This window comes from Dermacentor albipictus, chromosome 2 (genome assembly GCF_038994185.2).
Source record: "Dermacentor albipictus isolate Rhodes 1998 colony chromosome 2, USDA_Dalb.pri_finalv2, whole genome shotgun sequence".
Lineage (NCBI taxonomy): Eukaryota > Metazoa > Arthropoda > Arachnida > Ixodida > Ixodidae > Dermacentor > Dermacentor albipictus.
This window is the reverse complement of record NC_091822.1, coordinates 130,506,655-130,530,421: the sequence shown is the minus strand read 5'-3', so window position 1 is coordinate 130,530,421 and position 23,767 is coordinate 130,506,655. Positions and strand designations below refer to the sequence as shown.

Here is a 23,767-nt window from a genome sequence, read left to right as displayed (position 1 = left end):
CTTAGCGTATTCCGATTTCCATGTAAGACCTGAGAGCAATAAGTATCGCCAATACACGCGTGCATGGGTGATAATACTTTACGACTGAATTGGCCGTGACCAAGGGTTGTAGAGGTTCGGGCATTCGAGTAAAATAATGCAGGGTGTGATTGCTTAAACCATGCCACAAGAGGCATTTGAGTAAAAAGTTTTGAAAATTCTGGCAGCTTAGTATGGCTGCTCTGAAGCGTAGAGTGTTAGCCTAGCCAGTACGGTACATGATTGCTTTCTGAACATAGTAGCCGTGTATGTTTTGTTTGAAAATGGTTGCCGCTGTCGCACAAACGAGGGTAAGCACTTGATATGATCGAGCTGTAGACATTACATGTACTTTCTAATTATGCCTCGGACGCGACTCAATCTTCAAGTAAAAAATTGGGCGAAAACATTTTTTGTGCTGTTCTCGTGGCAAAGCGCAGGCACAAGGATCATAACTTTCTGTACAGTTTCCCATTCTTTATGACCACATGGCTCAATACAAACCTAAGTTTTAGGGCGCTATAACGTAAAGCTATTCTAAACTCTTTCTATCCCAAATCTGCAATCAGCCCTCTACGATTGGCGAAACAATTTTGGAGCCACCATCCTCTGCGGTTGTCTGTCACGCGACGTTACGAAAACACCGCATCTGATATGATATGTGCACGCTGATGATGCATGATTAGACTGACCGAAAGAAGAATGAGCTGTGAAATGAAAGAATGAAAGGAATCAGCTGTGTGAAGAGCAAGTGTGCTGTACGAATGAAGATTTGTTTTTTTCCCTCCTGTAACCCCCCTGCTATAACGCCTTCGGGCAATACGGGGTAATTCTTGAATAAAGAATAAAGAAGAATAAAGAATAATAATTTCAGATTAGACGCCTATCTCGCCATTAGCGAACAAGGCCTCGTTTGACCATTTGCTATTGGTCTATTCTTTTTCGGGGTGCACCCACTTTGCCTGTCTGTCACGCGACGTCTATTGATGTGTTAAAGACGCATCAATATACCGAACAACATCGAAAGTTTTTTCTGAATAGCCGGGCACTGCCCCGTCCCGATAGTAATAGAAATGGCTGCCCACCGATCGCTGTGGCACTGTCTACTCAGAGCTGCCAGGGAGCATGGATTTATTTGCATATAATAAAAGACTTTGCGCGGCCGTATAACGTTACAGAGACCTTTCACCACGCATACGACGTTTCTCTGCCAAGTCTACTTTGCTGATTATCCGTTTTAGCATCATTTTTAACCTTCCTTTGCACGCCGCCGTAATTTTAGACCAGCCATCGCTATACCAAGTAAGGTGCAGCGGACCATTCGCAGAAGCCGGCCCCAGTATCCTCATCTGGTTATCTGCTTTCACTGTGCTGGCTCGGACCAGGCGCAGCCCTTATGAAAATGGTTATGCCCTTTATGTTTACTGTATGTTTCCCGCAGTTCACATGAGGAAATGTCCTTTATGTTTCCTCCATGTTGAAATTTGGCCACTGCTTTTATGTTTCCTTCGTGTGTCCTCCCTTTATGTATCCCTTATGTTACCGTACTTTGTTTCCTCCATGTTGAAATTTGGCCACTGCTTTTACGTTTCCTTCATGTGTCCTCCCTTTATGTATCCCTTATGTTACCGTACTTTATGTTTCCTCCATGTTCAAATTTGGCCACTGCTTTTATGTTTCCTTCGTGTGTCCTACCTTTATGCATCCTTTATATGGCCGCAGTGATTAAATCCTGTATATTACGTAGACATGCAAAGATGAAGAGTTCCGTATGCACATTTTATTTTTATAAACATTTCCCGAGTTAAAAACTTTTGCATTGGTTTTCATTGTAAGGTTACTGTTCCCTACATGATGCAGCGCACGGATTGGAACTCTGCTATGGCACAGAAATTCATGCCAATTTGTTCTAAAATTACAAAGTAATTAGACTTCATAGATTATTTCAGTATAACACTTGGAGTACCACTGTACGTTCCTTACTGCAGTGCTGCTGTTCTAGTTATGTCTTTGTTACTAATATAAAATGTAATGTTTGGATAGAAAGATCAGGTTGGATCAGTGCTTGCACTTTTAAAAGAAAGTTTTGGCTATACTTTGCAAAGGTTTGTCTGAAACTACGAACAGTTTATTGGACTATCTGGATGTTACTTCAATTTGCCACGTCTGCTCACAGCAGACCTCTGGAATGTGGTGCTTGGGTGAGAGCTCACAAGGCACCTGAAAAACAAAAGAAAAGCCAATCTTTCTCACTTATTCAAAAATATTCATATAAGCAAGAACAGCCTGGCCTGTATGCACACAGCTAAGAAACGTGGAGCAGTCAAAAACAGCTCATAAAAACGTCAGGGTAACACAGAAGCTTTTAACTAATTGTTGTTTGAAAAAGACTGAGCTGCCAGTCCACTCAGGTATTAAACTGCTCACAAATTCTTTTAAGCATTTCTGCAGCAGCTGCGAAGTAGTACATGACCTTTAGGAGTAGGCAACTGGCCAACAAATCCTTGTGTGCCTGCTTGTACAGATGTCTCGTAGTTATATCTCAAGTGGTTACACTGTTATATGGTAAAATTCAGGCGGGAATAAAACCAGCAGCAAACATCACACTACCTGGGAAATTATCACCAAAACTTAAATATCTAGTAAATCAAACGAACAATCGATTACGAAGGGTCTAAAACCTTGGCCGCGATTTTGTAGTGATCCCTTTTCCGATGCTACTCCTTTTGCTTATTGATCTGACCGACATTCCGCTATCGTTATTAACTAGAACAGCCAGCCGTGGAAGGTGGGTTATAAGAGTGGCAAACATCGAGCGGAAAGCATCGCAAGAAAATCGCATCCCTTATTAGGCAGTGCTACAAGCCACTGTCTTTAACAATCGCAGGCACTGACATCCTGTTCTTCGGATGAAAATATTAATGAAAACGCGCGTCTGATTGACATGCCTCGATTAAAAAGAAATTTCGCTGTTGTAATGTCGGTCTATGTTTGCCCTACAATATAAAAGACAAATGCGCGAGCACGTCGAACACAAACAATGCAGACAAGTTCTCGCGAAGCTGGACTTCAAACTGAACACTATCAATAAAGTAATCTTCACACAAGCTAATATGTGTTCAAGTGTCAAACATCGCAGTCGCGTGCAAACTCGCGATGCCCGTGAAACATCGACATGCATTACACACGTAACTTGCGGAAATTCATATCTACCGAAGAATTTCTTGCCGGGAAACTACCGAGAAAACAGTAGCTTTCAGCGTTTCGTAAATATTATAAGTCCCAACGATCAGCGGTGGTAGCACATCACTGCATAAAGCAAGTAAGCGGTAAGAAATAATACATTTCACAGAAAGTCCCCTCGAGAAACGCTTTGCTAAATGCGCACAGCAACGTGGTCAACATACGCTCCGAAAGTGTTCTGTTGTCGTTCCACAAAGCTTACTACATGAACCATAAGCTGCGAGAATGCGCGCAAGCGTCAGACCTGCTTACCTTCAATGCGGTCGGCAAACGGCTCCTTTTGTCTCGCAGGCACCACGCGACGACGCTCTTCCCGGCGCGAACACAGTCGAATTGCCGATGAACACCAGCGCACGAAAGCACAACTTTCAACAAATTCTTCCCCGCACCATAATTCGAAGCCACAGTACCAGGTATTTCACGAGCGAACGTGGACAGGCGAGAACAAAGGCAGCTCGGACGGACGCTGTAGTACACATAATACACAGGCGTATCACATGAAACATAAGGCGAACGAATGGCGTTACACGAGTCCAGAGGTTTCCTGATGGTTATTGCACACGATGCGGATCACAGTTTGTTTAGGCACTTCGAAAATATGATTCAATTACCGTATAACTGCAACGAGCACTCTCACCGCGCACACCAACACAACGTGGCACAGCTCAACCGTCACACTGAGGCAGCGCCGCACTGCGGTTAACAATTGAATTTAGCCTCCGAGATCTGCATTTCCTTTTAGAGCGTGCATATTGAAAAAGCACGGCCTTCGAGATTTAAAAAAAATCGTAGCTTGAAGAAAGGCTAGTATTTAAACACAAATTATTGAGTTTAAGGAGAGCTCTTGCCCCACTACAAGTAGTGAGACGTGTCTCCGCGTCGGCTCCCGCTTTATGGGCAGTTTTGACCGGATTTTTCCCTCTTTGGTGCCTAATTCTGTGTTCAGCGGATCCACGAAGTTACACGGTACACCGCGATATAGGACCTTCTTCAGTGAGTGGACTGTACTTGATTTTACGGCCTTTCTCGTCTAGACTACGCCGCCGGAGGTGTTAACCCTTATCGCCGAGCCCGCCGTGCTCGTGGGCCGCGCCGGTTCCCCGGCCGCTTGGCGCTTTTGTCATGATGGAATACGCTGTGGAAGGCAAAGATATTGCTCCGGAAGACGTTTCGGAGGATGCTGGTTGGAAGATTTACACCCAGAGGAATTCTACGACCAAGCCAAGGCCATCATACGGCGGCAACGCTGTTAGCCCTAACGGCGGGCCGGGACCCAAGAACGGCAAAGTGAGTCCAAACTCGCCTGCTAGCGTCAAGAAGGGTATCATCCTTCGCGGTAAAATGCCTCCGCTGCCGAAAAATGATATCAAGATTATCGTCAGGATTAGGGGAGGTCTGAATATTGCTAAAATTGGTGCGGCCACGGTGGCTGATGCAATCGCGGCTGCTGCTTGCATAGACGAGGTAAAGCGAGAAGCGGACACGATCTGCCCCAATTATCAGCAGAATATTGTGGTGGTTAGCACGCCGGAAGAAGAAAATGCTGCGAAGTACGTGAGGATCAAGGATTTATGCGTTGCTGGGCACATGCATGAAGCTGCGGCATATCGTGCGGCGCCGCATGAAACGTGCAAGGGAATCATAAGAAATGTTCCTCTCAGCGAGGGACCCGAAGCGCTCAGTCGAAAGATTGTCAACCCGCGTAATCCCCTGGCCCTGGCGGCAAAACGCATCAAGGAGTCGGGTACGGTCATCATCGCCTTCGATGGATACAAGGTGCCCAACTACGTTCGCTATGGTAACGCGCTGGTCAGGTGCACGCTTTACCGCAAGCAGATCGATGTTTGTTATGCTTGTGGAAAGCTGGGGCATCGCGCTGACGTCTGCCCCTCGCCAGAAGAAGTGGTTTGCAGGGGCTGCGGTTCAACCAATCCCAGTGAGGCCCACCGGTGTACGCCTAAGTGTGAACTGTGTGGGGGATAGCATATAACGGCTGCCAAGGAGTGCCAGCAGCGGTTCCGTACCCCATATGTGGTCCAGCGCCGTCGATTTGAGCGGGCTATGGCGGACATCAAGGCGGAGGATGAAGAGAAGGGAGGCTTCAGGTACGACGACAGCCAGTTCCCGACGTTGGGGAAGACGCTGGAGAGCGGGCAAGGACAAGATCGTGGGCGTCGACGTTCAAGATCAAGATCAAGGAGACCAGGTAGAGCATCTCGCAGCCGCTGCGGTGGCCGGTCTGGGAGCAGATCGGCGTCTAAGGTGCGCTTCGGACTGGACGGGCAGTTGGGAACTGAGACTGCGCGTGGCCCCAATGGGACGTCGGGACAAGGTGTGCGCAAGAGTGGTGTGCTGCAGGGTCTACAAGGCAAGGGCCCCGATGGAGCGGCAAGTGGTACTACCTGGACGGAGCGCACAAGTGCTCGAACGGAGATGCCTAGTTTGGTAAGGCCAGAGCAAAGCAAGAATGAGGCGAGATTCAAGAGGCTAGAAGAGGAAAACGCAGAGTTGAGAGAAATGGTGAGGCTGCTTAGGGCAGAAATCTCGGCCCTTAAGGGTTTGGCAGGACCTGCACCGGCAGAGAGGGCAATGCCTGAGCCCATAGAGAGCATGGATTTTGCTGATGTAAGTGAGGCTAGTGGGTCGCGCCCCTCAAAGAGGAAGGCGATGACTCATGAGGCGGAGCCCGCGTCGAGGAAGTTGAGATCTGAGGTGAAGGAGATGCTGTCGAGTGTTGTAGATAGTGTTAAGCAGGTCAATGATGGTCTGGCGCAGCTGAATACGCGTCTCACAGAGTCGCTCGGCTCGATTGATGGAAGGTTCAAGGAGCTGCAATGTAGAATAGAGGTGTTCGAAAAGAAATCCAGTCTGAGTGCCCCTCCCCTTCTTAGGTCCGGATCTCAGTCGGCTGGTTCCTCGACAGGGAAGTCTCAGGTTCAGCAAGATGGCTCGCAGCAAATGCTTCAACATGGCGCGACGAAATGAGGCTTTTTGTGTGTGGCAATGGAACTGTAGGGGGTATGCTCGTAAACGGGCGCCTCTACAGCAGTATATTCGCGCGTGTAAGGGTAGGCCGCAGGCTATTCTACTGCAGGAGACAATGACGGAAGAAGTTTCTCTGACGGGCTATCGAACCGTCTTCGGCGGATCCAAAGCTCGGGGGACCTGCATTCTGTTGGATCGCAAACGGACGCATGTGATCCATGACCTTAAGATACCTTTAAGTTCCCTGGGATATGTCATGATTGAGGTGATTCCTAACCGGGTGAACAAGAAAAGCGTGTTTATTCTGAACGTGTATAGTGCCCCGAGGGACAGGGTGCAGAGATTCAAGCTGCTTCTGCAGAAGGCTTCTAAGCTTGCCAGGGACCATCCGCTGATCGTGGCTGGGGATTTTAATGCTCCGTATCACGTGTGGGGTTACAAGCATGACACAGTAAAAGGGAGAGACCTTTGGCAGAACGCTGCGGAGTTTGACCTTACTCTGGTCACTGACCCTGCCTTTCCGACACGTATAGGGACGTCGACGTGTAGGGATACTACCCCAGACCTCTGCTTTGTAAAGAACGCAGCCAAGCCTAGTTGGTGCAATCTTGCCGAAGACCTAGGTAGTGATCATTATATTAACCAAGTCGTTTTTGAGGTTGAGGGTAGGCGCCCTAGGGCGTTAACGTTTATAGACTGGGATAAGTTTCGGATGATCCGGGAGGAGAGAGGAGAAAGGGGGAAGGAATTCGAAGGCCTGTACCGGCCGTCCCTGGAGGATTGGGTCACCCAGGTGAGGGAGGATGTAAAGGAGGCTACGAAGGAGATCACTACGGATTTGGAGGTGGATAGTATTGATAGCAGGTTGGCCCATCTGATTGAAGCCAAGCAGTCTATGCTGGCTAGGTGGAAGAAGCAGAGGCTTAATCGCAGGCTGCGCAAAAAGATTTCTGAGCTGAATAAGCTGATTGAGGAGCACTGTAAGCTTTTGTCTAGGCAGCAGTGGGATGAGGTATGCAACTCGGTGGACGAGCAGGTGCGCAACGGGAGGTCGTGGGGCTTGCTTAAGCATTTGCTGAACGACTCCAATACGAGGGTTAGTCAGGGGCACGTCCTTGCTAGAGCTGTACACGAAGCAGTGGGGTCTGCCTCGGAGGAAGAGTTGGTTGAAAAGCTGGCCAACAAATACCTTCCTGTTGCGGACCCGGATGCTTTTCTAACGGAGCAGGCCTACACGGGAGAGGACAACTTTTCCCTAGATGAGGGCTTTTCTGTGGAAGAGGTACGCACGGTTTTGCATAACCTTAAGAGCAAGTCGGCTCCCGGAGCGGACGGGATTTCGAACAAGCTTTTGAAAAATCTGGACGATAGGTCAATCAAGTACCTTACCGGGGAGGTTAACGCTATGTGGAGAGACGGGGTGGTTCCGGAGCAGTGGAAGACAGCTCTCACGGTGCTGATTCCCAAGGCTGGCAAAGTCCCGAGCATCGATAACTTAAGGCCTATTTCGCTCACTTCGTGTGTGGGCAAGGTAGCCGAGCATGCGGTGCTTAATCGGCTTACAAGGTACCTTGAGGAGAACCAGGTCTACCCCCACACTATGATTGGTTTTAGGGCCGGGTTGTCGACTCAAGACGCAATGAAGCTCATCAAGCATCAGGTCATTGATGGAGATGGAAGGGGCGTTAAGGCCATCCTAGGGCTGGACCTGGAGAGGGCTTTTGACAACGTTCGCCACTCTTATATTCTTAAGTCCATTTCGGATCTTGGCCTCGGCGCGCGCTTTCATGACTATGTCAGGTCCTTCCTGTCAGGCAGGAAGGCTACCTTGAAGGTTGCGGAGCTGGAGTCAAAGTTGTTCAATCTTGGAGACAGGGGCACTCCTCAAGGGGCCGTCATCTCGCCCACATTGTTCAATCTGGCCATGGTCGGATTGACCAAGAAGCTCTTGGAGATTGAGGGGATTAGGCACACCATGTTTGCAGATGACGTGACCATATGGTGTCCCGGTGGTAGTGAGGGCTATGTCGAAAGTGTGCTGCAGGAGGCAGTAGATGTAATTGAGAATTATTTGGACCCGACGGGGTTAAGGTGCTCCCCCTCTAAGTCGGAGCTGCTGCTGTACAGTCCCACTAGAAGGGGACGCAAGCCAAGGGGATGGATCCCCGTGGACCAGCTGAGCATTCAGCTTCGTACAAGTAATGGCAATCTCATACCTAGGGTAGATAAGATTAGGGTTCTGGGGATGATTATTGAGTCGAACGGCGCCAACACGCTGACGATCCAGAAGATCATTGCCAAGACAGAAAATGCGGTACGCCTAGTGAAGAGGGTGGCCAACAGGCAGACGGGGCTCAAGGAGGACAGTCTCATTAGACTTATGCACGCATTTGTATTGTGTCACTTTACTTATGTGGCGGCCATGCACAAGTGGAAACCATCGGAGAAAGAGAAGCTTGACACGCAGATTAGGAAGATCACGAAGAAAGTGTTGGGAGTGCCAATGTGCACCAGCACCGACCGACTTCTCCAGCTGGGAATTCATAATACATTGGATGAGATAGCTGAGGCTCAGGAGAGGACGCAGATGGTGCGTCTCTCTACGACTAGCACGGGTCGGCAGATTCTGAGAGAGTTAGGTGTTCCTCAGGAGAAGATTTCGCAGCTTCATGTCGGTATTCCCGTGAAGGTCCGTAATCGGTATCACGTCAAGCCTGTTCCCAGGAACATGCATCCGGAGCGAAATGTTGGTAGAAGAAAGGCAAGGGGAGCTTGCCTACTGAGACTCATTCGTGATGAGAATCAGAAGGTTGGCTTCGTCGATGCTTCTTTCAACGAGGAGAGAAAGGTGTTTACCATAGTTGTCGTGGACAATGAGGGTAGTCTCGTTAACGCTGCTACCGTTCGGACTGATAGGCCAGAGGTCGCGGAGCAAGCGGCTATTGCGCTCGCCTTGGTTGATAGGCGCAGGCCTTTTGTATATAGCGATTCAAAGTCGGCCGTTAGGGCCTTTGAGAAGGGCACGGTGGCTAAGGTTGCTTTTAAAATTATGCAGACATGTGAGATCTCTCAACACTACTTATGTTGGTTCCCTGCTCACCTTGGGATGATCGAGGGAGCCCCTCCGAATCTCAATGAGTCCGCTCATGAGGCAGCGCGAGATCTTACCCTCCGCTCTGCCCCGCGCAACGGCGTGGCGGTACTCCCCGAGAATAGAGACTCCCCTTCCACATACAATGAAATCACCAAGTATTACCTTCTTAATCGCAGGGTTTACAGTTTGCCGCATCCTAAACTAAACAGGGCTCAGGCACTCACATTACGCTTACTACAGACTGGTACTTATCCTTGCCCACGGAGACTGAACATGTTTTATCCAGAGACGTATACAGAGCCTCATTGCCAAGATTGTGGTGCTTTAGCCACGCTCGAACACATGCTCTGGTCTTGCGAAATAATTGAAGACTCGGCGGTCAAGAATGCGTCCAGGTGGGAGGCTGCACTTCGCAGCCCGGACCTGGATGAACAATTCTGGGCTGTCCAGCAGGCTCACGATGTGGCCGTGAGGCTTGGCCTTCCGGTCCCGACGTGGGAGCGGCCCGCTTAGTGATGAATTATCACTACTTGCAGGACCAAATAAAGTTTTCCTTCCTTCCTTCCTTCCTTGAGTTTAAAGTGTCTTGGTGCGCTGCATTGTTTTCTTTAAGCATATACAGAGATTTTAGATGAACTATGCGCGAACTTTTGCAGGCGGACACGAGTGAATCAGCGCGCACCATGTGCAGCTCCGTATGCTTAGGATGGCGCACGGTGTGCGGGCAGCCGCGATAGCTGTGACACCCACCGATCAGAAATTCGGGATCGCCACACATATACACGCTTCTTATGGCGCCCAGTGGCGTGTTTGTGAGAATGTCAGGCCTTATCTTGAATAGGTGGAACCATATTTCCCGTAGCGTAAGGAATAAGGCGATGGCTGGCTTGCAGCGGCAGCGGAACTTCGGCCAAAACGAAGCAGGCGTACTGCTTGCATGCTCGCGTAATCAAATACGGCCATACCCCGCACACAACTTTCATACTCAGCCACCTCACAATTATAAATTATTCAGTTGTACGCCCAAGCAAGCATTTACGGGATCCGCGCTGCCCTTCTTCGCGTGCTAATGTCGACACAGCAGTTACTCGTACTTGTGGTCAGCGCGAAAGCGACGAGAACAGCTACTGAAATGGTTGTATAATCATATACGCTTACTAGCAAAGCGGCAGATTGGCCGCGGAGGCGTCCGCCTCTATTGCGGTTCATGCAGCGCAAGCCATCGAACACTACGCGTCGTGCCACCGCGTCTCCAGCCGCCGCGAAATTGTTATTTGTCGTGAGGGATTATTCGCTGCATGAGGCTTTGATGTACGTATGTACTGTTGATGGCGCGTGGTGATCGATACGGCCAAAATAGATAGGGAGGGGGAGGCAGGTGCGCCCCCCCATTTCTTTCTTTACTTTGATACGCCAGTAGTTAGACTGTTGATGGCGCGTGGTGATCAATACGGCCAAAATAGATAGGGAGGGGGAGGCAGGTGCACCCCCCCGTTTTTTTTTTACTTTGATACGCCAGTAGTTAATAAAGTAAATACATCTTTCAGGTAGACGATCTATCTGTAGCATGTGTAAAAAGATAATCACTGAGCGCACTCTATGTTACCTGGATGTGCACTCGAGGGAGTACACAGCCAGGTAACATAGAGTGCCCACACAGGTAACATAGTGCTCACACACACATACAATATATATATATATATATATATATATATATATATATATATATATATATATATATATATATATATATATATATATATATATATATATTCAGTAGATTATTTCCCAAACTGGAGGCGAAGCGGAGCATCTGAAAGACGCCTGCTATGAGAACCGTCTTAAACACTCAATCAACTATATTTGATAGCCTAGCTGGCGCAACACTTTCATGAAATTCTTGCATATTAGGTTAAATACTGAAGATTTCTGCATATGACTTGCTACTGGAGAATAGCAGGTTGAAAAAGTAAGCAATACTTTATATATTAGGAGAATGCATGGCATAAATCATTATATATACACCATCCTATTTCATGGCATGGTCGATTTTCCGCACAATATAGCCACAATTAGTGGCGGTCGGCATGTCTAGTGCGAGGGGTGCAAGCAGTGCCTTTTCCTTGAATCTTCCAGTGACTAACATACAGTACAGATAGCTCTAACTGTACTATTCGCAAAAGATGCTTACAGCTAGCGCACATTCTTTTACCTACATGTGCACTGAAGTGCACATGTAGGTAACATATAAAGAGGGCATGCACCATATATAGATTAATGCTCTATGTTACCAACATGTGCACTGAAGTGCACACCTAGGCAACATCCCGCCGTAAAGACAAAGGGCACATACTACAATACTTTTAATAAGGGTTGTTTTCTTGGGGCAAAGGAAAGAATAAGTCTATATTTAGTACTTACAATGACTCTGCAGAGTGTATCAACGGCTGTCACAAAGTGCAGATATATCTGCCTGTATTATATGTACAGACAGTTGTTATGTGCACTCTATGTCACCTACATGTGCACTCAAGTGTACACTCGGGTAACACATAATACCCACCCAGTTAACATCCTGCCGTAAACATAAAGGACACATCCTAGAGGCATAATAAAGGTCACTTCCTCAAGGTATACGTTAGGATGAGTAAACATGTGGTGCACGCAAAGTTGGCGTCCCGGAGGTCACACAAAGGACAAGGAATCATAAAGGTCACGTAGGGCACAAGAAGGAAACATAAAGGAAACATAAAGGCAATGACCATTTTCATAGGGGAGCTCTCTCCACTTCAGCGTGCTCCTCGCCTCTTCTGAGCCCGTTAGATCAGAAAAATTGCTCAATGAAGGCAATTTTATTGGCCTTGAATGCAAAAGGAAGTGACATTGTTTAAAAGAGAAGCAAGTTTGACTGGGCTTTTCAAACAACGCGGTGGGTTACCGCCCAATACTTGCGTCAGTGATTACGTGAATTTGACGTCAGGAGATTGGAATAAAAACAGATAGGAATAGTTTAACGTTACAAGACCCCAGTTGTCTCAGGTGTCTCTGTCGTGTGCCCTAATATTTTGTAAACATGCTAATGACTCGTGCGTTTTTAGCTCACTGCAGTGGCTGGATGCGAATTCTTTTGCTACAAACGGGAGAACAAAGACATCAATGACGGACGACCGTGCGTGGTGAGTGATTTGTTGAAACATCCTTCTTTGGAACAGAGACAGGAGTGGAAGGGGAAAGGCAGGGTGAACCAAGTGGAGCCCGGTTAGCTGTCCTGTGCTGGAGAAGGTGAATAGGGAAGTCCACTGTATGCACGCTCAGATACGCAAGGAAGCGTTCATCGTTAAGTTCGTCACAAGCGGTCACACAGGGTGTCCGTCTCAAGAAGCACTGCGGCGCTTTTTGGGCTTTGCACATCTCAGACGCAAGGTGCCATGGTACCACGACCTTGTCTGTTGCAAAAGGCGTGTCACCTAACTCATATAAAGCAGTCTGAGGGGAAGCTTCTGATCTTCGTATACCATGGGCAATTCTAAAAGGTTGTCTCTAAGTTTCTTCTGTACCCCCTACATTACCCCTTACTTCTGTACCCCTTACTGCCGTCATTCCTAATGTGCAATGAATACGCATTCGTATAGGAAACGCCCACTGGGACGTGACATATTACCGTTTCTTTACATCAAGTAAAACCTGCCTTGAAATTCTTGACCGTGTTTCGGTTCTCAAAAGCGGCGACCACGGTGGTCACTGCTGTAGTTTGCCAGTTAAAGGAGTACTGACACAAAAATTCGAAGTCACGTTAACGTGTGAGATCAGTTTACGTTGGCACACACATATTGCCTGCAAAATATAAGCGGTGAATGTAGCTTAGAACATATTTAAAATCAATTTTAAAGTACGTGTGCGTGCAGGCAAGCGCTAAATGTAGCACCTCGCGACAGCGACATCAAGGAAGGAATGTAAACAACCGAGAAAACGCTACGTCATGAATTTTCGCCGTCATAGGGGCAGGCCCTGTAAACAGGTTTCTTGCCGCTCCCATAGCCCCGGTGTTTCTTTTTTTTCTTCGCCGCTGACGGCAGAGCGAAAAATCAGCTAAGATTTGTTTCCGGCACGAAATAACTCATAAAGTGACCTCGAAAGTGTGCCGGTTATAAAACGTTGCGTGGAATAGCAAATAGTTAGCGTGATTTCCACGTGCAAGCGTTTAACCTAGCCTACGCTGCAATCGTCTCTACGAAGCGGCTCGCCTGACTAAGGTGTTTTCTCATCGCTGCCAACGGCGGCGGGTAAACTAATTGCATTGCCACTTATAAGCGAAAATAAATGTGCAGACGTTGATTGTGCTGACGAATAAAGGCGCTTTATTATGAGCTGGGGAGCAATCGCAAGGGCCGTCGGCCTCGGTTCCGACGGCAAACGAGGTAGGCTACAGCGGTTTCCAGCGATCGCCAGCTCGCCTAGCTGGCTCGTTCGCTACCGTCGGCGTCGATGAGCGGCAGAAGGGATCCGAGTTCGCGCGCGCCACTGGACGCTTAGAATGGACTCCGCTGAATAGCAGCCAGATTTGCTCGTTTCATTTCGAGCATGCCTAGTATAAAACAAGATCCGCCGAGCTCAGAGCAGCCCGATGATCTTCCATCAAAACTACGTGCCCCAAGCCTGATGTTGTGCCGACTTTTACCCCGCCTTGTGTCCTGCTCCGGAATATGTTTCATCACCAAAGCGTCCTCGACGAATGGTTATCTCTATACTTGTAGCAGTGCGTAGGCATATTGATAGCTGTCGCTGGCCGCACTTTCCGAGTCGCTGCTTTGCAGTGGATCCGATCAAAAGTTGTTGGCCGCGTCTAATACGGCGGCGACTCCCGCCTGCAGGAACTAGTCGCTGCTGGAGGACGAAAACGAGGACGGCGATGATGGCGAGGACGTCGCGAAGCACGTGCAGGTGCAGCAGACGAACTATAGCAACACGAAGTTCCCGCGCCGGCATGCGTACGTCACAGTTTTGTGCCATCACGTGCCAAGCTGTGTTTTCATTCCTTCTCTGGCTCATCGCGTTGCTCTCTGAAACCGAAACTTGGACTGGTCGCTACAAAGAAGACTCCAAATAATTACGTGTTGCACTCTGAAGCAAATTATGCTTCGTATCGATATTACGTGTCGATATTACTGCAGTGGAAAAAACAAGATCGGAAATTTTTGTGTCAGTACTCCTCTAAGTTCTGGCAGTGTTTCGGTCAGGAAAGAAGCTGTGAAGATGCATCACGGAAATTCTTTTCCCGGTACGAGAAGGGGGTTGTATTTTAAGAATTACGTGAAAGTTTTACGTGGCAAACAAAGATAGCTTGAATAAGCGAAATCAGTTCTGCGGAAGCCCGTAAGATGGAGGAAATAGCGCGAAGGTACAGAGGAGACCCGTAAAAGAAGTGCGCCCGTGTTTCCTCTGTTGGTTCATGTTACTATTAGGTGAAAGAGAATATTTGCCTCTCTCTGAGATCTTTTCTTCGAGTTAACCGTACAGGTAAGGCCATATAAATCTGAATTCGGAAGGAGCTCAGGCATTAGCAGTACTTGTCATTTATTTTTGCTGCTTCGCGCACGGCTGTATTTCTGACAGCACCACGAAAACGAAGTGGCGTGATTGGACAGAAGCGGCGAAGAAGAAGAAGTGTATCTGTTCGGTCGCTGTTTTATGTGGTGCTCTGAGTTTTCTGGTTTTTTGGATAGTTACGGATACCTTTGACGACGATTGATCAACAAGACATCGGGTGAAGATTCGACGAGCCAGGTGCCTTACAGGTACGACATTTCTTTTTTGAAGACCTTTCTATTACCCCGCCGCTACGGTGGTCGGAAGCCGAGAACATCGTCACGAGCCTTATGCTCGTCCAAACGTAACAAGCCATATGAATGACGCTACGGGCCGTAATGAAAAGCCTGGAGCCTTGCAAGCGTCACAAAACTTCATAAAGCCGGCACGTTTGGTTCTCCCCAACTCAGAACCAACTTCAGCGAATTCAGGAATGATGGCTGATGGTGAAGCCGAGACCAAGAAACCTCGCCTAGAAGATGGCAAGTACGATGACAGAACATCGACTTATGAGCTAAGTGATGAAGATGATATGGGTGAAGATGCACCATTTACTGTGGTCACGTATAAGAAAAAGCGAGCCGAAGGCATTCCGGTTGTCTTTCGCCCAACAAATGAAGGTACTACTTTTTGGCAAGTAAATCCAAACCGAGTGTCTGCCGAAATAGTTTCTGCTGCCAAAGAGAAAGTACAGTCTTTCAGGACGACCAGAGATGGAAGTTTCACTGTTAGCGTTGCTTCCTTAGCATCGGCGAAACGCCTTTTGATGCTCTCAAGTGTAGGTGGCCTGGAAGTCAAGCCATTCATCCCAGAGTCGTACACGCGAAACGTTGGGAAAATAAAACATGTGCCTCTGCAGTACACAGACGATCAACTCCTAGACTTCTTGAAAGACGCAGGAGTTATATCGGCACGCAGACAGATAAGGTATTCCCGCCAAGAAGATGGAGCAGTGAAGTCATATCCACTTCACACGGTAATCCTGACTTTCAGAGACGACCGGCCTCTTCCTGGAAGAATTTACTTGGGTTTCACCAGTCACCCTGTCGAGGAATACCTAGGACCCGCACTTCGCTGCTATAATTGCCAGAGATTCGGGCACATGGCGAAAACCTGCCGTAGCACACGTAGATGCAAAATCTGCTCAGAAGACCATGACCACAAGCAGTGCAAGTCACTTCTCCAACCTAAATGTGCGAACTGTGCGGGGAACCATGCCGCCTCCTTCTCAGGCTGCCCACAGAAAAAAGCAGCGGCGCAAATGCGTCGACATGAACTAATTCATGGAAGACAACCGCGACGCAATGAACCCGCGCCAAACCTCGAGATTGTTCATCCAGTGCCAGATCACCTACCTCAGCGGGCACCGGAACCACCACAGCCAAGAGCATCAACAAGATATCCCTCCTCTAGAGAACAACCAACAGTGCAATCAAGAGACCAATCAAGAGGATCACAGTCAAGCGCCCAGTCCTATGCATCAGTACTACGGAAACCCAGAGGACAACAGGCAGAAAGTAATACACAAGAAAGCTCCTGTACTCCCACACATTTCTCTCAACGACCTCACGCATCTACTGCAGAAGTAACACCAGCTAATAGCGAACATACTACAGCATCGGTGACACAACTGATTTTGCCAATGCTTTTCGCAGCTCTTAAGGCAATCCTATCTGCTTTGCCGGAAGCAAACAACCTACCAGAAGTAAAAGCCTTGTTGCCTCTAGAAGCACTATTGTGTCAACAATCCGGGCTGAAACTGCGGCAGGCACTACATGAATAACCGCTACAAAAATGTCTCCATATTTCAGTGGAATGCCAACAGTCTTCGAAGAAAGTGCGCTGACTTTCGTAAACTGCTTGTGCAATACAACTTCCCAATACTTTGCATTCAAGAGGCGGGTATCACTGACGACTTTCGCCTCTCGAATTATGTGATATATAAGACTTCTCGTCAAGGTGCTGTTAGCAGAGTGCTCCTGTGCGTCAGAAAGGACCTACCATCTTATCAAATTCAGTCCAGTGATTCAGACTTCCCGGAATTCATCGCATGTAAAGTATCCTTTGGCAAGCTCTGTATAAGAGTGATTAATCTATATCTACAACCTTCAAACCGGATTTCAGTAGAAGCGCTAGTCGATATATTCAAAATAGCTCATTCTAATGTATTTATATGTGGCGACTTCAACGCACACAACATCATCTGGGGCAGTGATCACTGCGATGCACGGGGTAATGTTATTGAATGCGCCATAGATAAATGCAACTTGACTGTTTTAAACGATGGGTCGCCAACATTCCTTCGTGGATATAATTACTCAAGCTGCATAGATGTTACCCTGTGTTCACATGATCTAGTGAATGGTGTGGGATGGACAACAGATATGGAAACGCGCGGAAGTGATCATTTTCCCATTCTTGTTAACCACCCTAGCATGCACTATGATATCAGGCGTTACAGCAGACTAACCAACTAGCAAGCTTTTCGGTACCGCCTAACGGATCAAATTAACCAACATGCAACAGTGGAAAAATTTACAGATTTTTTGCAGGATAATATGAACATATGCACAAAGAAGGTCCCAATACCAAAAGACTATGCTGCAGTTGACGGAGAATATGAACACCTAAGAGCCATCCGACGCCGATCCGAAAGAGCTTACCGACGGAGCGGAAGTTTAGAAGCATACAGAAACGCTCAGAAAATACACAATGTAATGCGCAGACGAATGGAAAGCTTAGGCAAACGGCGCTGGCGCGATTTCTGCGGCACGCTGTCTCCTCACACGGCTGTCCCACGAATTTTTCTAGTAATTCGTTCTTTAAGCGGACCTGTAACACAAAGCTTCCCATTTCGTGCTCTCGCTGTAGCCCGGGACACGTGTGAAATAATAGTTGCAGATGAATTTTGTGAGCTAATTTCCAGATCTGCCTTTTCATCACAATGTGCAGAATTTGATATTTCAGTAGAGTTGGCTAAGCGAAAAATTACTGATTGCTACTGGGCCCAATATCCTCAATTAGGTCACACTTTCACATTAAACGAGCTCCAATGTGCAATTGCATCATGTCGCCAAAAGTCCGCTGCTGGGCCGGACGGCATTACGTACAATATGCTAAGAAACCTCAGACCGACAGGTACAAATGCGCTCTTAGACATCTATAATAACTTATGGATAGAGGAAACTGTACCTGACTCTTGGAAAGTCGCTCGAATCATACCAATTTTAAAACCTGGTAAGACGCCCTTGTGCCTTGAATCCTTCCGCGCCGTTAGTTTGACAAGTTGTTTATGCAAAGTAATGGAGAAAATGATTGACGCGCGACTTCAATGCTGGTGTAATGAAACGAAGGTGCTGTCCAACTACTTAGTAGGTTTTAGAAAACATAGATGCACAATGGATGCAATATTAGATATAGTAACCTGTGTGGAGCACGAGCGTGCACGTGGAAACATGACGATAGCAGTATTCCTAGACATCAAGAGGGCATTTGACACCGTTAGTCACGTTCATGTTCTGCTAAGCATGTTGGAACTTGGTCTGTTTGGCAGGTCCTTGCGATGGATTTCTGAATTTTTATCAGGTCGGAAAATATTTGTTCAGACGGGTGAAGGAAAGAGTGCTGAACATATTGTCAAACAGGGAGTACCACAGGGAAGCGTACTCAGCCCCTTCCTTTTTAACTGTGTCATGGCTGATTTAACGCGAAGACTGCCATCACAGTTAAAGTTTTCACTGTATGCAGATGATGTGTGTATTTGGACATCTGGGTCTAAAGCTCAACTACTCCAGATGGCACTGCAAGACGGCATAAATATCATCAACAAATTTTTGAGAGAAAGAGGAATGGTACTATCACATGCAAAGACTGCTGTATTGCCCTTCACTCGGAGGGTGTTAAAAAATTTCACTCTTAATCTGGAAGGACACCCTCTAATGATTGTCACACAGCATCGATTTCTTGGCATAATACTTGATAGGCAGCTATCCTGGGCACCCCACTTAAAAAAACTCGAAAACGAGGTCAATGCCATAGTGACTGTACTTCGCAGACTTGCAGGCACATCATGGGGCGGATCAGTATCGTCCATGCTGACTGTTTACAATGCATTAATACGACAAAAAATTGCATATTCCGCGTCCATCTTACACGGACTTTCCCACACGTCAGAAGAGAGACTTCAAAGACTTTTAGCTAGAGGACTACGCCTATGTCTAGGAGTTCCACGAGCGACTTCGAGTTCTCTTGTAATAGCTGAGGCTCGCCAATCACCATTTCCAGTTATGCGAACTTCAGAAACATGCCGGCATTATTTCCGCCTTCAAACCCAGCATAAAAACCACCCATTGGCTCTAGACATAATGAAACGAGATAGAAGTTATGTCCATATAGAAATTCAAAAAAATCTTCACATATTGCCAGAAAATGAATTTTGGAACTCAGACATCGAATATCCTCCATGGCTGCTTACAGTTCCAAAAATTGAATTGTCAGTAGAAGGGATATTCAGCAAAGGAGACATGTTCATTCAAGCTGCTCAACAACTAGCACTATACCAGATATATATGCGGTATTCAGGATACACACACGTCTATACAGACGGCTCTAGTACAGCAACCTCTTCAACTTCATCATTCATTATACCGCACCTCAACAAACAAGAATCATTTAGGTTATCTCGTGCGACTTCGTCCACAACGGCTGAACTGTTCGCAATCCTATGTGCGGTAAAATTTATATTGTCAGCAACAGAAGCGCAAAAATGGGTAATTTTCAGCGATTCACAGGCGGCTCTAACATCACTGCAGCACAAAGGGGAAAACATTCAGCGACAGTATAATATATGAAACACTTAAATACCTCACAAAGGCAAGCGAAGCAAAACATTCAATAGCATTCCAGTGGATACCAGGGCATTGCAACATTCCTGGCAACACAGCAGCCGATGAAGCAGCACGACAAGCGCACCTGAAAGATGATACGGCTCCACTCCCAATATCAAAGAATGAATTACGCTGCATTATAAAAACAACGTCTTTCAACATGTCTAGGAACACTTGGTTTGACCAGAATTCTAAGAGCTCTGACTTATATCATATTGATCCATTTATTGAATTCAAATTTTCATTGTCATTAGATAGAACTATGGAAACGCTTATTCATCGATTAAGGCTAGGCACTGCCTACACAAAGCATTTCTTACACAGAATTGGCCGAGCGGAAACCCCCGAATGTGATTGCGGATTTGTAGATGAAGATATATATCACCTCCTTCTAGATTGCCCACATCACGATACACCAAGATGCCGACTTAAATCAGCGCTAAGTAAATTAGACCGCAGACCTTTCAGTTTAAGGAAACTTTTGGGCCCTTGGCCAACAACGGCCTTGCAGAAGAGCGCTTTAAAAGCACTAAAGACTTTCTTTGAAGACAGCGGCATCGCTGGACGCTATTAGTGCTTTCATTGTTCTGTTCATTTCAATGTGACTCTATATATCCATCTGTTTGGGAATTATGTTATGTTGACTGCTTTGTTGTGACTGTATGTGCTAATATATTTATTATTAGGCACGTGTTATTAGGCAACAGTATCGTTTGTACTTTTGAGACTTTCGAAGACATAAGTGTGGAGACATTTGCCATGTATATTGTATGTACCCGCTGACCCGCTGACTAGAAAATGTGTTATTAAGCGACAGTATCGTTTCTACTTTTGAGACTTTCGACTACATAGGTGTGGAGACATTTGCCATAGTCTTCCTGTGGAAAACGTTGTTTATAAGTCCTGGTGCTTGTGTGAAATGATTATTTGATATGTAACCGTGAACCCTGAATGATGTATGACGGAACCACCCAAGAGATAAGGAGTAGCCGGCGCCTTACATTGCGCGCCAACATCTCCTTATATCATATCAATAAAAAAAAAGTGGCGTGATTATTGGCCGCACTAAGACACCCGTGAAAGCATGTGTGGTTGAAGATATACACTCGATTTTCACAGCAGGCAGGTGCGTGTCGCATTCTGAACAAGCTGGTGCGACACAGCACAAACACGCAAGACGAAGGGGTCGCAGGAAAATGGAGGCTCGAAGTGATCAACAAGCGCGCCTGACGAAGAGAAGTCCTGCTGCCGAAACGCTGGCTTCTTTGTTCGTCCTACATGAACGTGGAGCTCCAGAGGTAAAACAATGTGTGCGCTGATTCACGCTCTGTGCTAAGCAACAGTGGCACACACGAAAAGAAATAAGTGATTTATTCTCCCGAGAAAAGAACAATTGCGGTGCTTGAACAGTAAACGCATTTCAGCAAGGTGTTTGCTGAAATTTCGTTGTTAACACATGCAGATAATATCGCACGAATGCGAGAAAGACTGTCATGCACGAGAGTTAGGATTTTTACAGTGCTGCGTGCTCCGAAATAGAAATAGCAGGCAGTGCGACCAGAAAGAAGAATTTGGATTGAACAGACGCACACAATGGGGTATGTGCCACAGTTACACAGGGGACAAAGAAGCCTCAAACGTAGTTACATATCTTTACTGTGGTATAAGGGGAGCATAGTGTGTAAGTGTACATACTGTTTATGTGTACATAATGGCTACACATAGACATTATGTGTTTTTCAGTCTGCGTACACCTCTCCACGCCATTCTTCCCTCAACAAGGATCGAACAGCTCCAACGTGTCCCATCGTGCATCTACCTGAACTTATGGTTGCATTGCAGCAGAGTTTGTCAACAGTGTAGTGCCAAGAAAGAAACATTGCATGACAGTAAAAATTGTTACCTGTGCGATGTGTAAACATTGTATGACATTACACTTTAGACAAAATGAAAATAAAGACAAATCGTGCATTGCCTTAAGTTCTTTATAACATTTAAATCTTCCCGATAGTTTCGCTTGATATACAGGGTGTTTCAGCGAACACTTTCAAAAATTTTTAAAGGTTGTCTGTGGCAGATGGCTCAATTCTAGTTTATGAGCCGGTCTACTCAATGTGGCGGGCACTACTTGCAGGAAAATCTGAAATGCAAAATCAACTAATTAACAAGAATTAACCAATCATAACCAATTACTTTTTTAGCCAATTATCTTATGACCCATATTGCAATTTAGAAATGCTATCAGTGGCATTCGCAAGGCGGATCCACATGGAACGAATTCTCAGGACGACAGCAGTTTGGATATATAAATTCCCGAACTTTGCGGCGAAATTCATTGGCGTTCCAGTTACCTAATTGTGTGCTTCAATGCATGGCACTACGTTTCTTTAGTAAGTTAACTGGAATTACAATGAATTTCTCCGCAAAGTTCGGGAATTTATATCTCGAAACTGGTGTCATACTAAAATTCGTTCCATGAAAATCCGCCTTGCGAACTCCATGGCTAGAATTTGTTAATTGCAATATGGGCCATCATGTAATTAGTTAAATACCTAATTAGTGACTTATTATTATTTAGTCAATATTGCATCTCAATTTTTTATGCAAGTAACGTCCGCCGCTTCGGGTAGATGTGCTCATGAACTAAAATTGTGACATCTGCCACAGGCAACTTTTAAAGATTTTTGAAAGTGTTCGCTGAAACACCCTGTACATTCAAACATGTGCGTTGGATTTGCGTAATCTTTTTTGTTCGTTTTGTACTCGCAGTTAGAGTGGTACGAAAAACGTATAACAGGTGAACCAGTTGTTACGCTGACGGGGTCATGCTGGAACGGAATCTGCAGGCCTGCAGGTAATTTTCACGGACGCGCCCATAAAATATTCGCACATGGCGGTAAAGCTACGTCGTGCGACTTTTCATCAAAGCATAAAACTTAATCTCTTTCAGAACAATTCTCGACAGGTCTAGTAGGCGCATGCCACGATTATGATCGCTACAAGAACACTTCGGTAAGTAATTCTTATATAGCTCGGAATCGGATCTTTTTTTAGTTTCTTTCTGCGATTACCCAATTTAAACATCGCGAAACTGCCTCAAGCTGTGCATGAACAGAGGCAGCCACGTGAAAAGCCTATCTGCTTGGTAACGGATCATGATAATAATAACATGAAGACAAAAGGAAGACAAAAACGGCGACAGAATAAGAACAAATTTGGCGGCGCACTCATTCTATCGAGATGATTGACGACGATAACGGGATTAGCGTTGTCTCTTGCGACAGATGTGTCGCAAGGGACAACGTAATGGATTCGTGTGATGAGGAAATTAAGGAGACAGAGACAGGCATGTGTGGTATATTTAATTGTAGTATGTTAATTTATTCTTATGTTGCCTTAGCTTTTTTCTTCTGTATACATTTTAAATACAATAATGTACATTTGAATATGTACCGACAACGTGTATGCTCTATACGTCTGTACTGTTTCAGTGGAAATATCAACCGGTTCGGCAGCTCTAGCAGACCGCAGTGCATCTTTGTCGTCTGTCGCTGATGCCGACGAGCGGAGTGCGATGGATAGAGAAGTACGATGCGTACGTGTGAGGTCTAAATTGCCTGATTCCGAGGACAAAGAGATGGTCTAGAACAGCGCTGCTCCTTGCATTCAGTAGCATGTCGATGGAAGCCCACTCGGCACCTCTCACGTACTGCTTAAACCACGCGTTTTGGAGCTTTAAGAGGTCGATGTTGAAGCCGCTGCAGACGGCGCGCGGCATATCTCGTTCGCGAACGTTGTCGTAGCAAGGTAGGAAGGCAGCCTTGCTGTCAGCTATTATGGATAGTGATATGAATCAGTGCACTACATCGTCGGTGGCCACTGGACTGACGTAGATGGTGGCGGCGGTGAAGCTTTCTCCATTATGTGTTGCGTGCCCTAACGTATCGTCAACGTG

General features: G+C 46.5%; 2 protein-coding genes across 3 annotated transcripts in view; one reads left to right on the top strand and one right to left on the bottom strand.

Moving 5' to 3' along the window:
- The window catches only part of LOC135912540 (uncharacterized), a 328,642-nt gene that overhangs the window by 187,101 nt on the left and 117,774 nt on the right, over nt 1–23,767 (bottom strand). The window lies entirely within an intron of this gene.
- The window catches only part of LOC135912534 (uncharacterized), a 46,395-nt gene that overhangs the window by 15,530 nt on the left and 7,098 nt on the right, over nt 1–23,767 (top strand). The window contains exons 7-9 of the mRNA XM_070534705.1: nt 12,439–12,516; nt 22,582–22,666; nt 22,763–22,824. Of these exons, the coding sequence (XP_070390806.1) occupies nt 12,439–12,516; nt 22,582–22,666; nt 22,763–22,824 (225 nt within the window). The remainder of the gene's footprint in view (nt 1–12,438; nt 12,517–22,581; nt 22,667–22,762; nt 22,825–23,767) is intronic.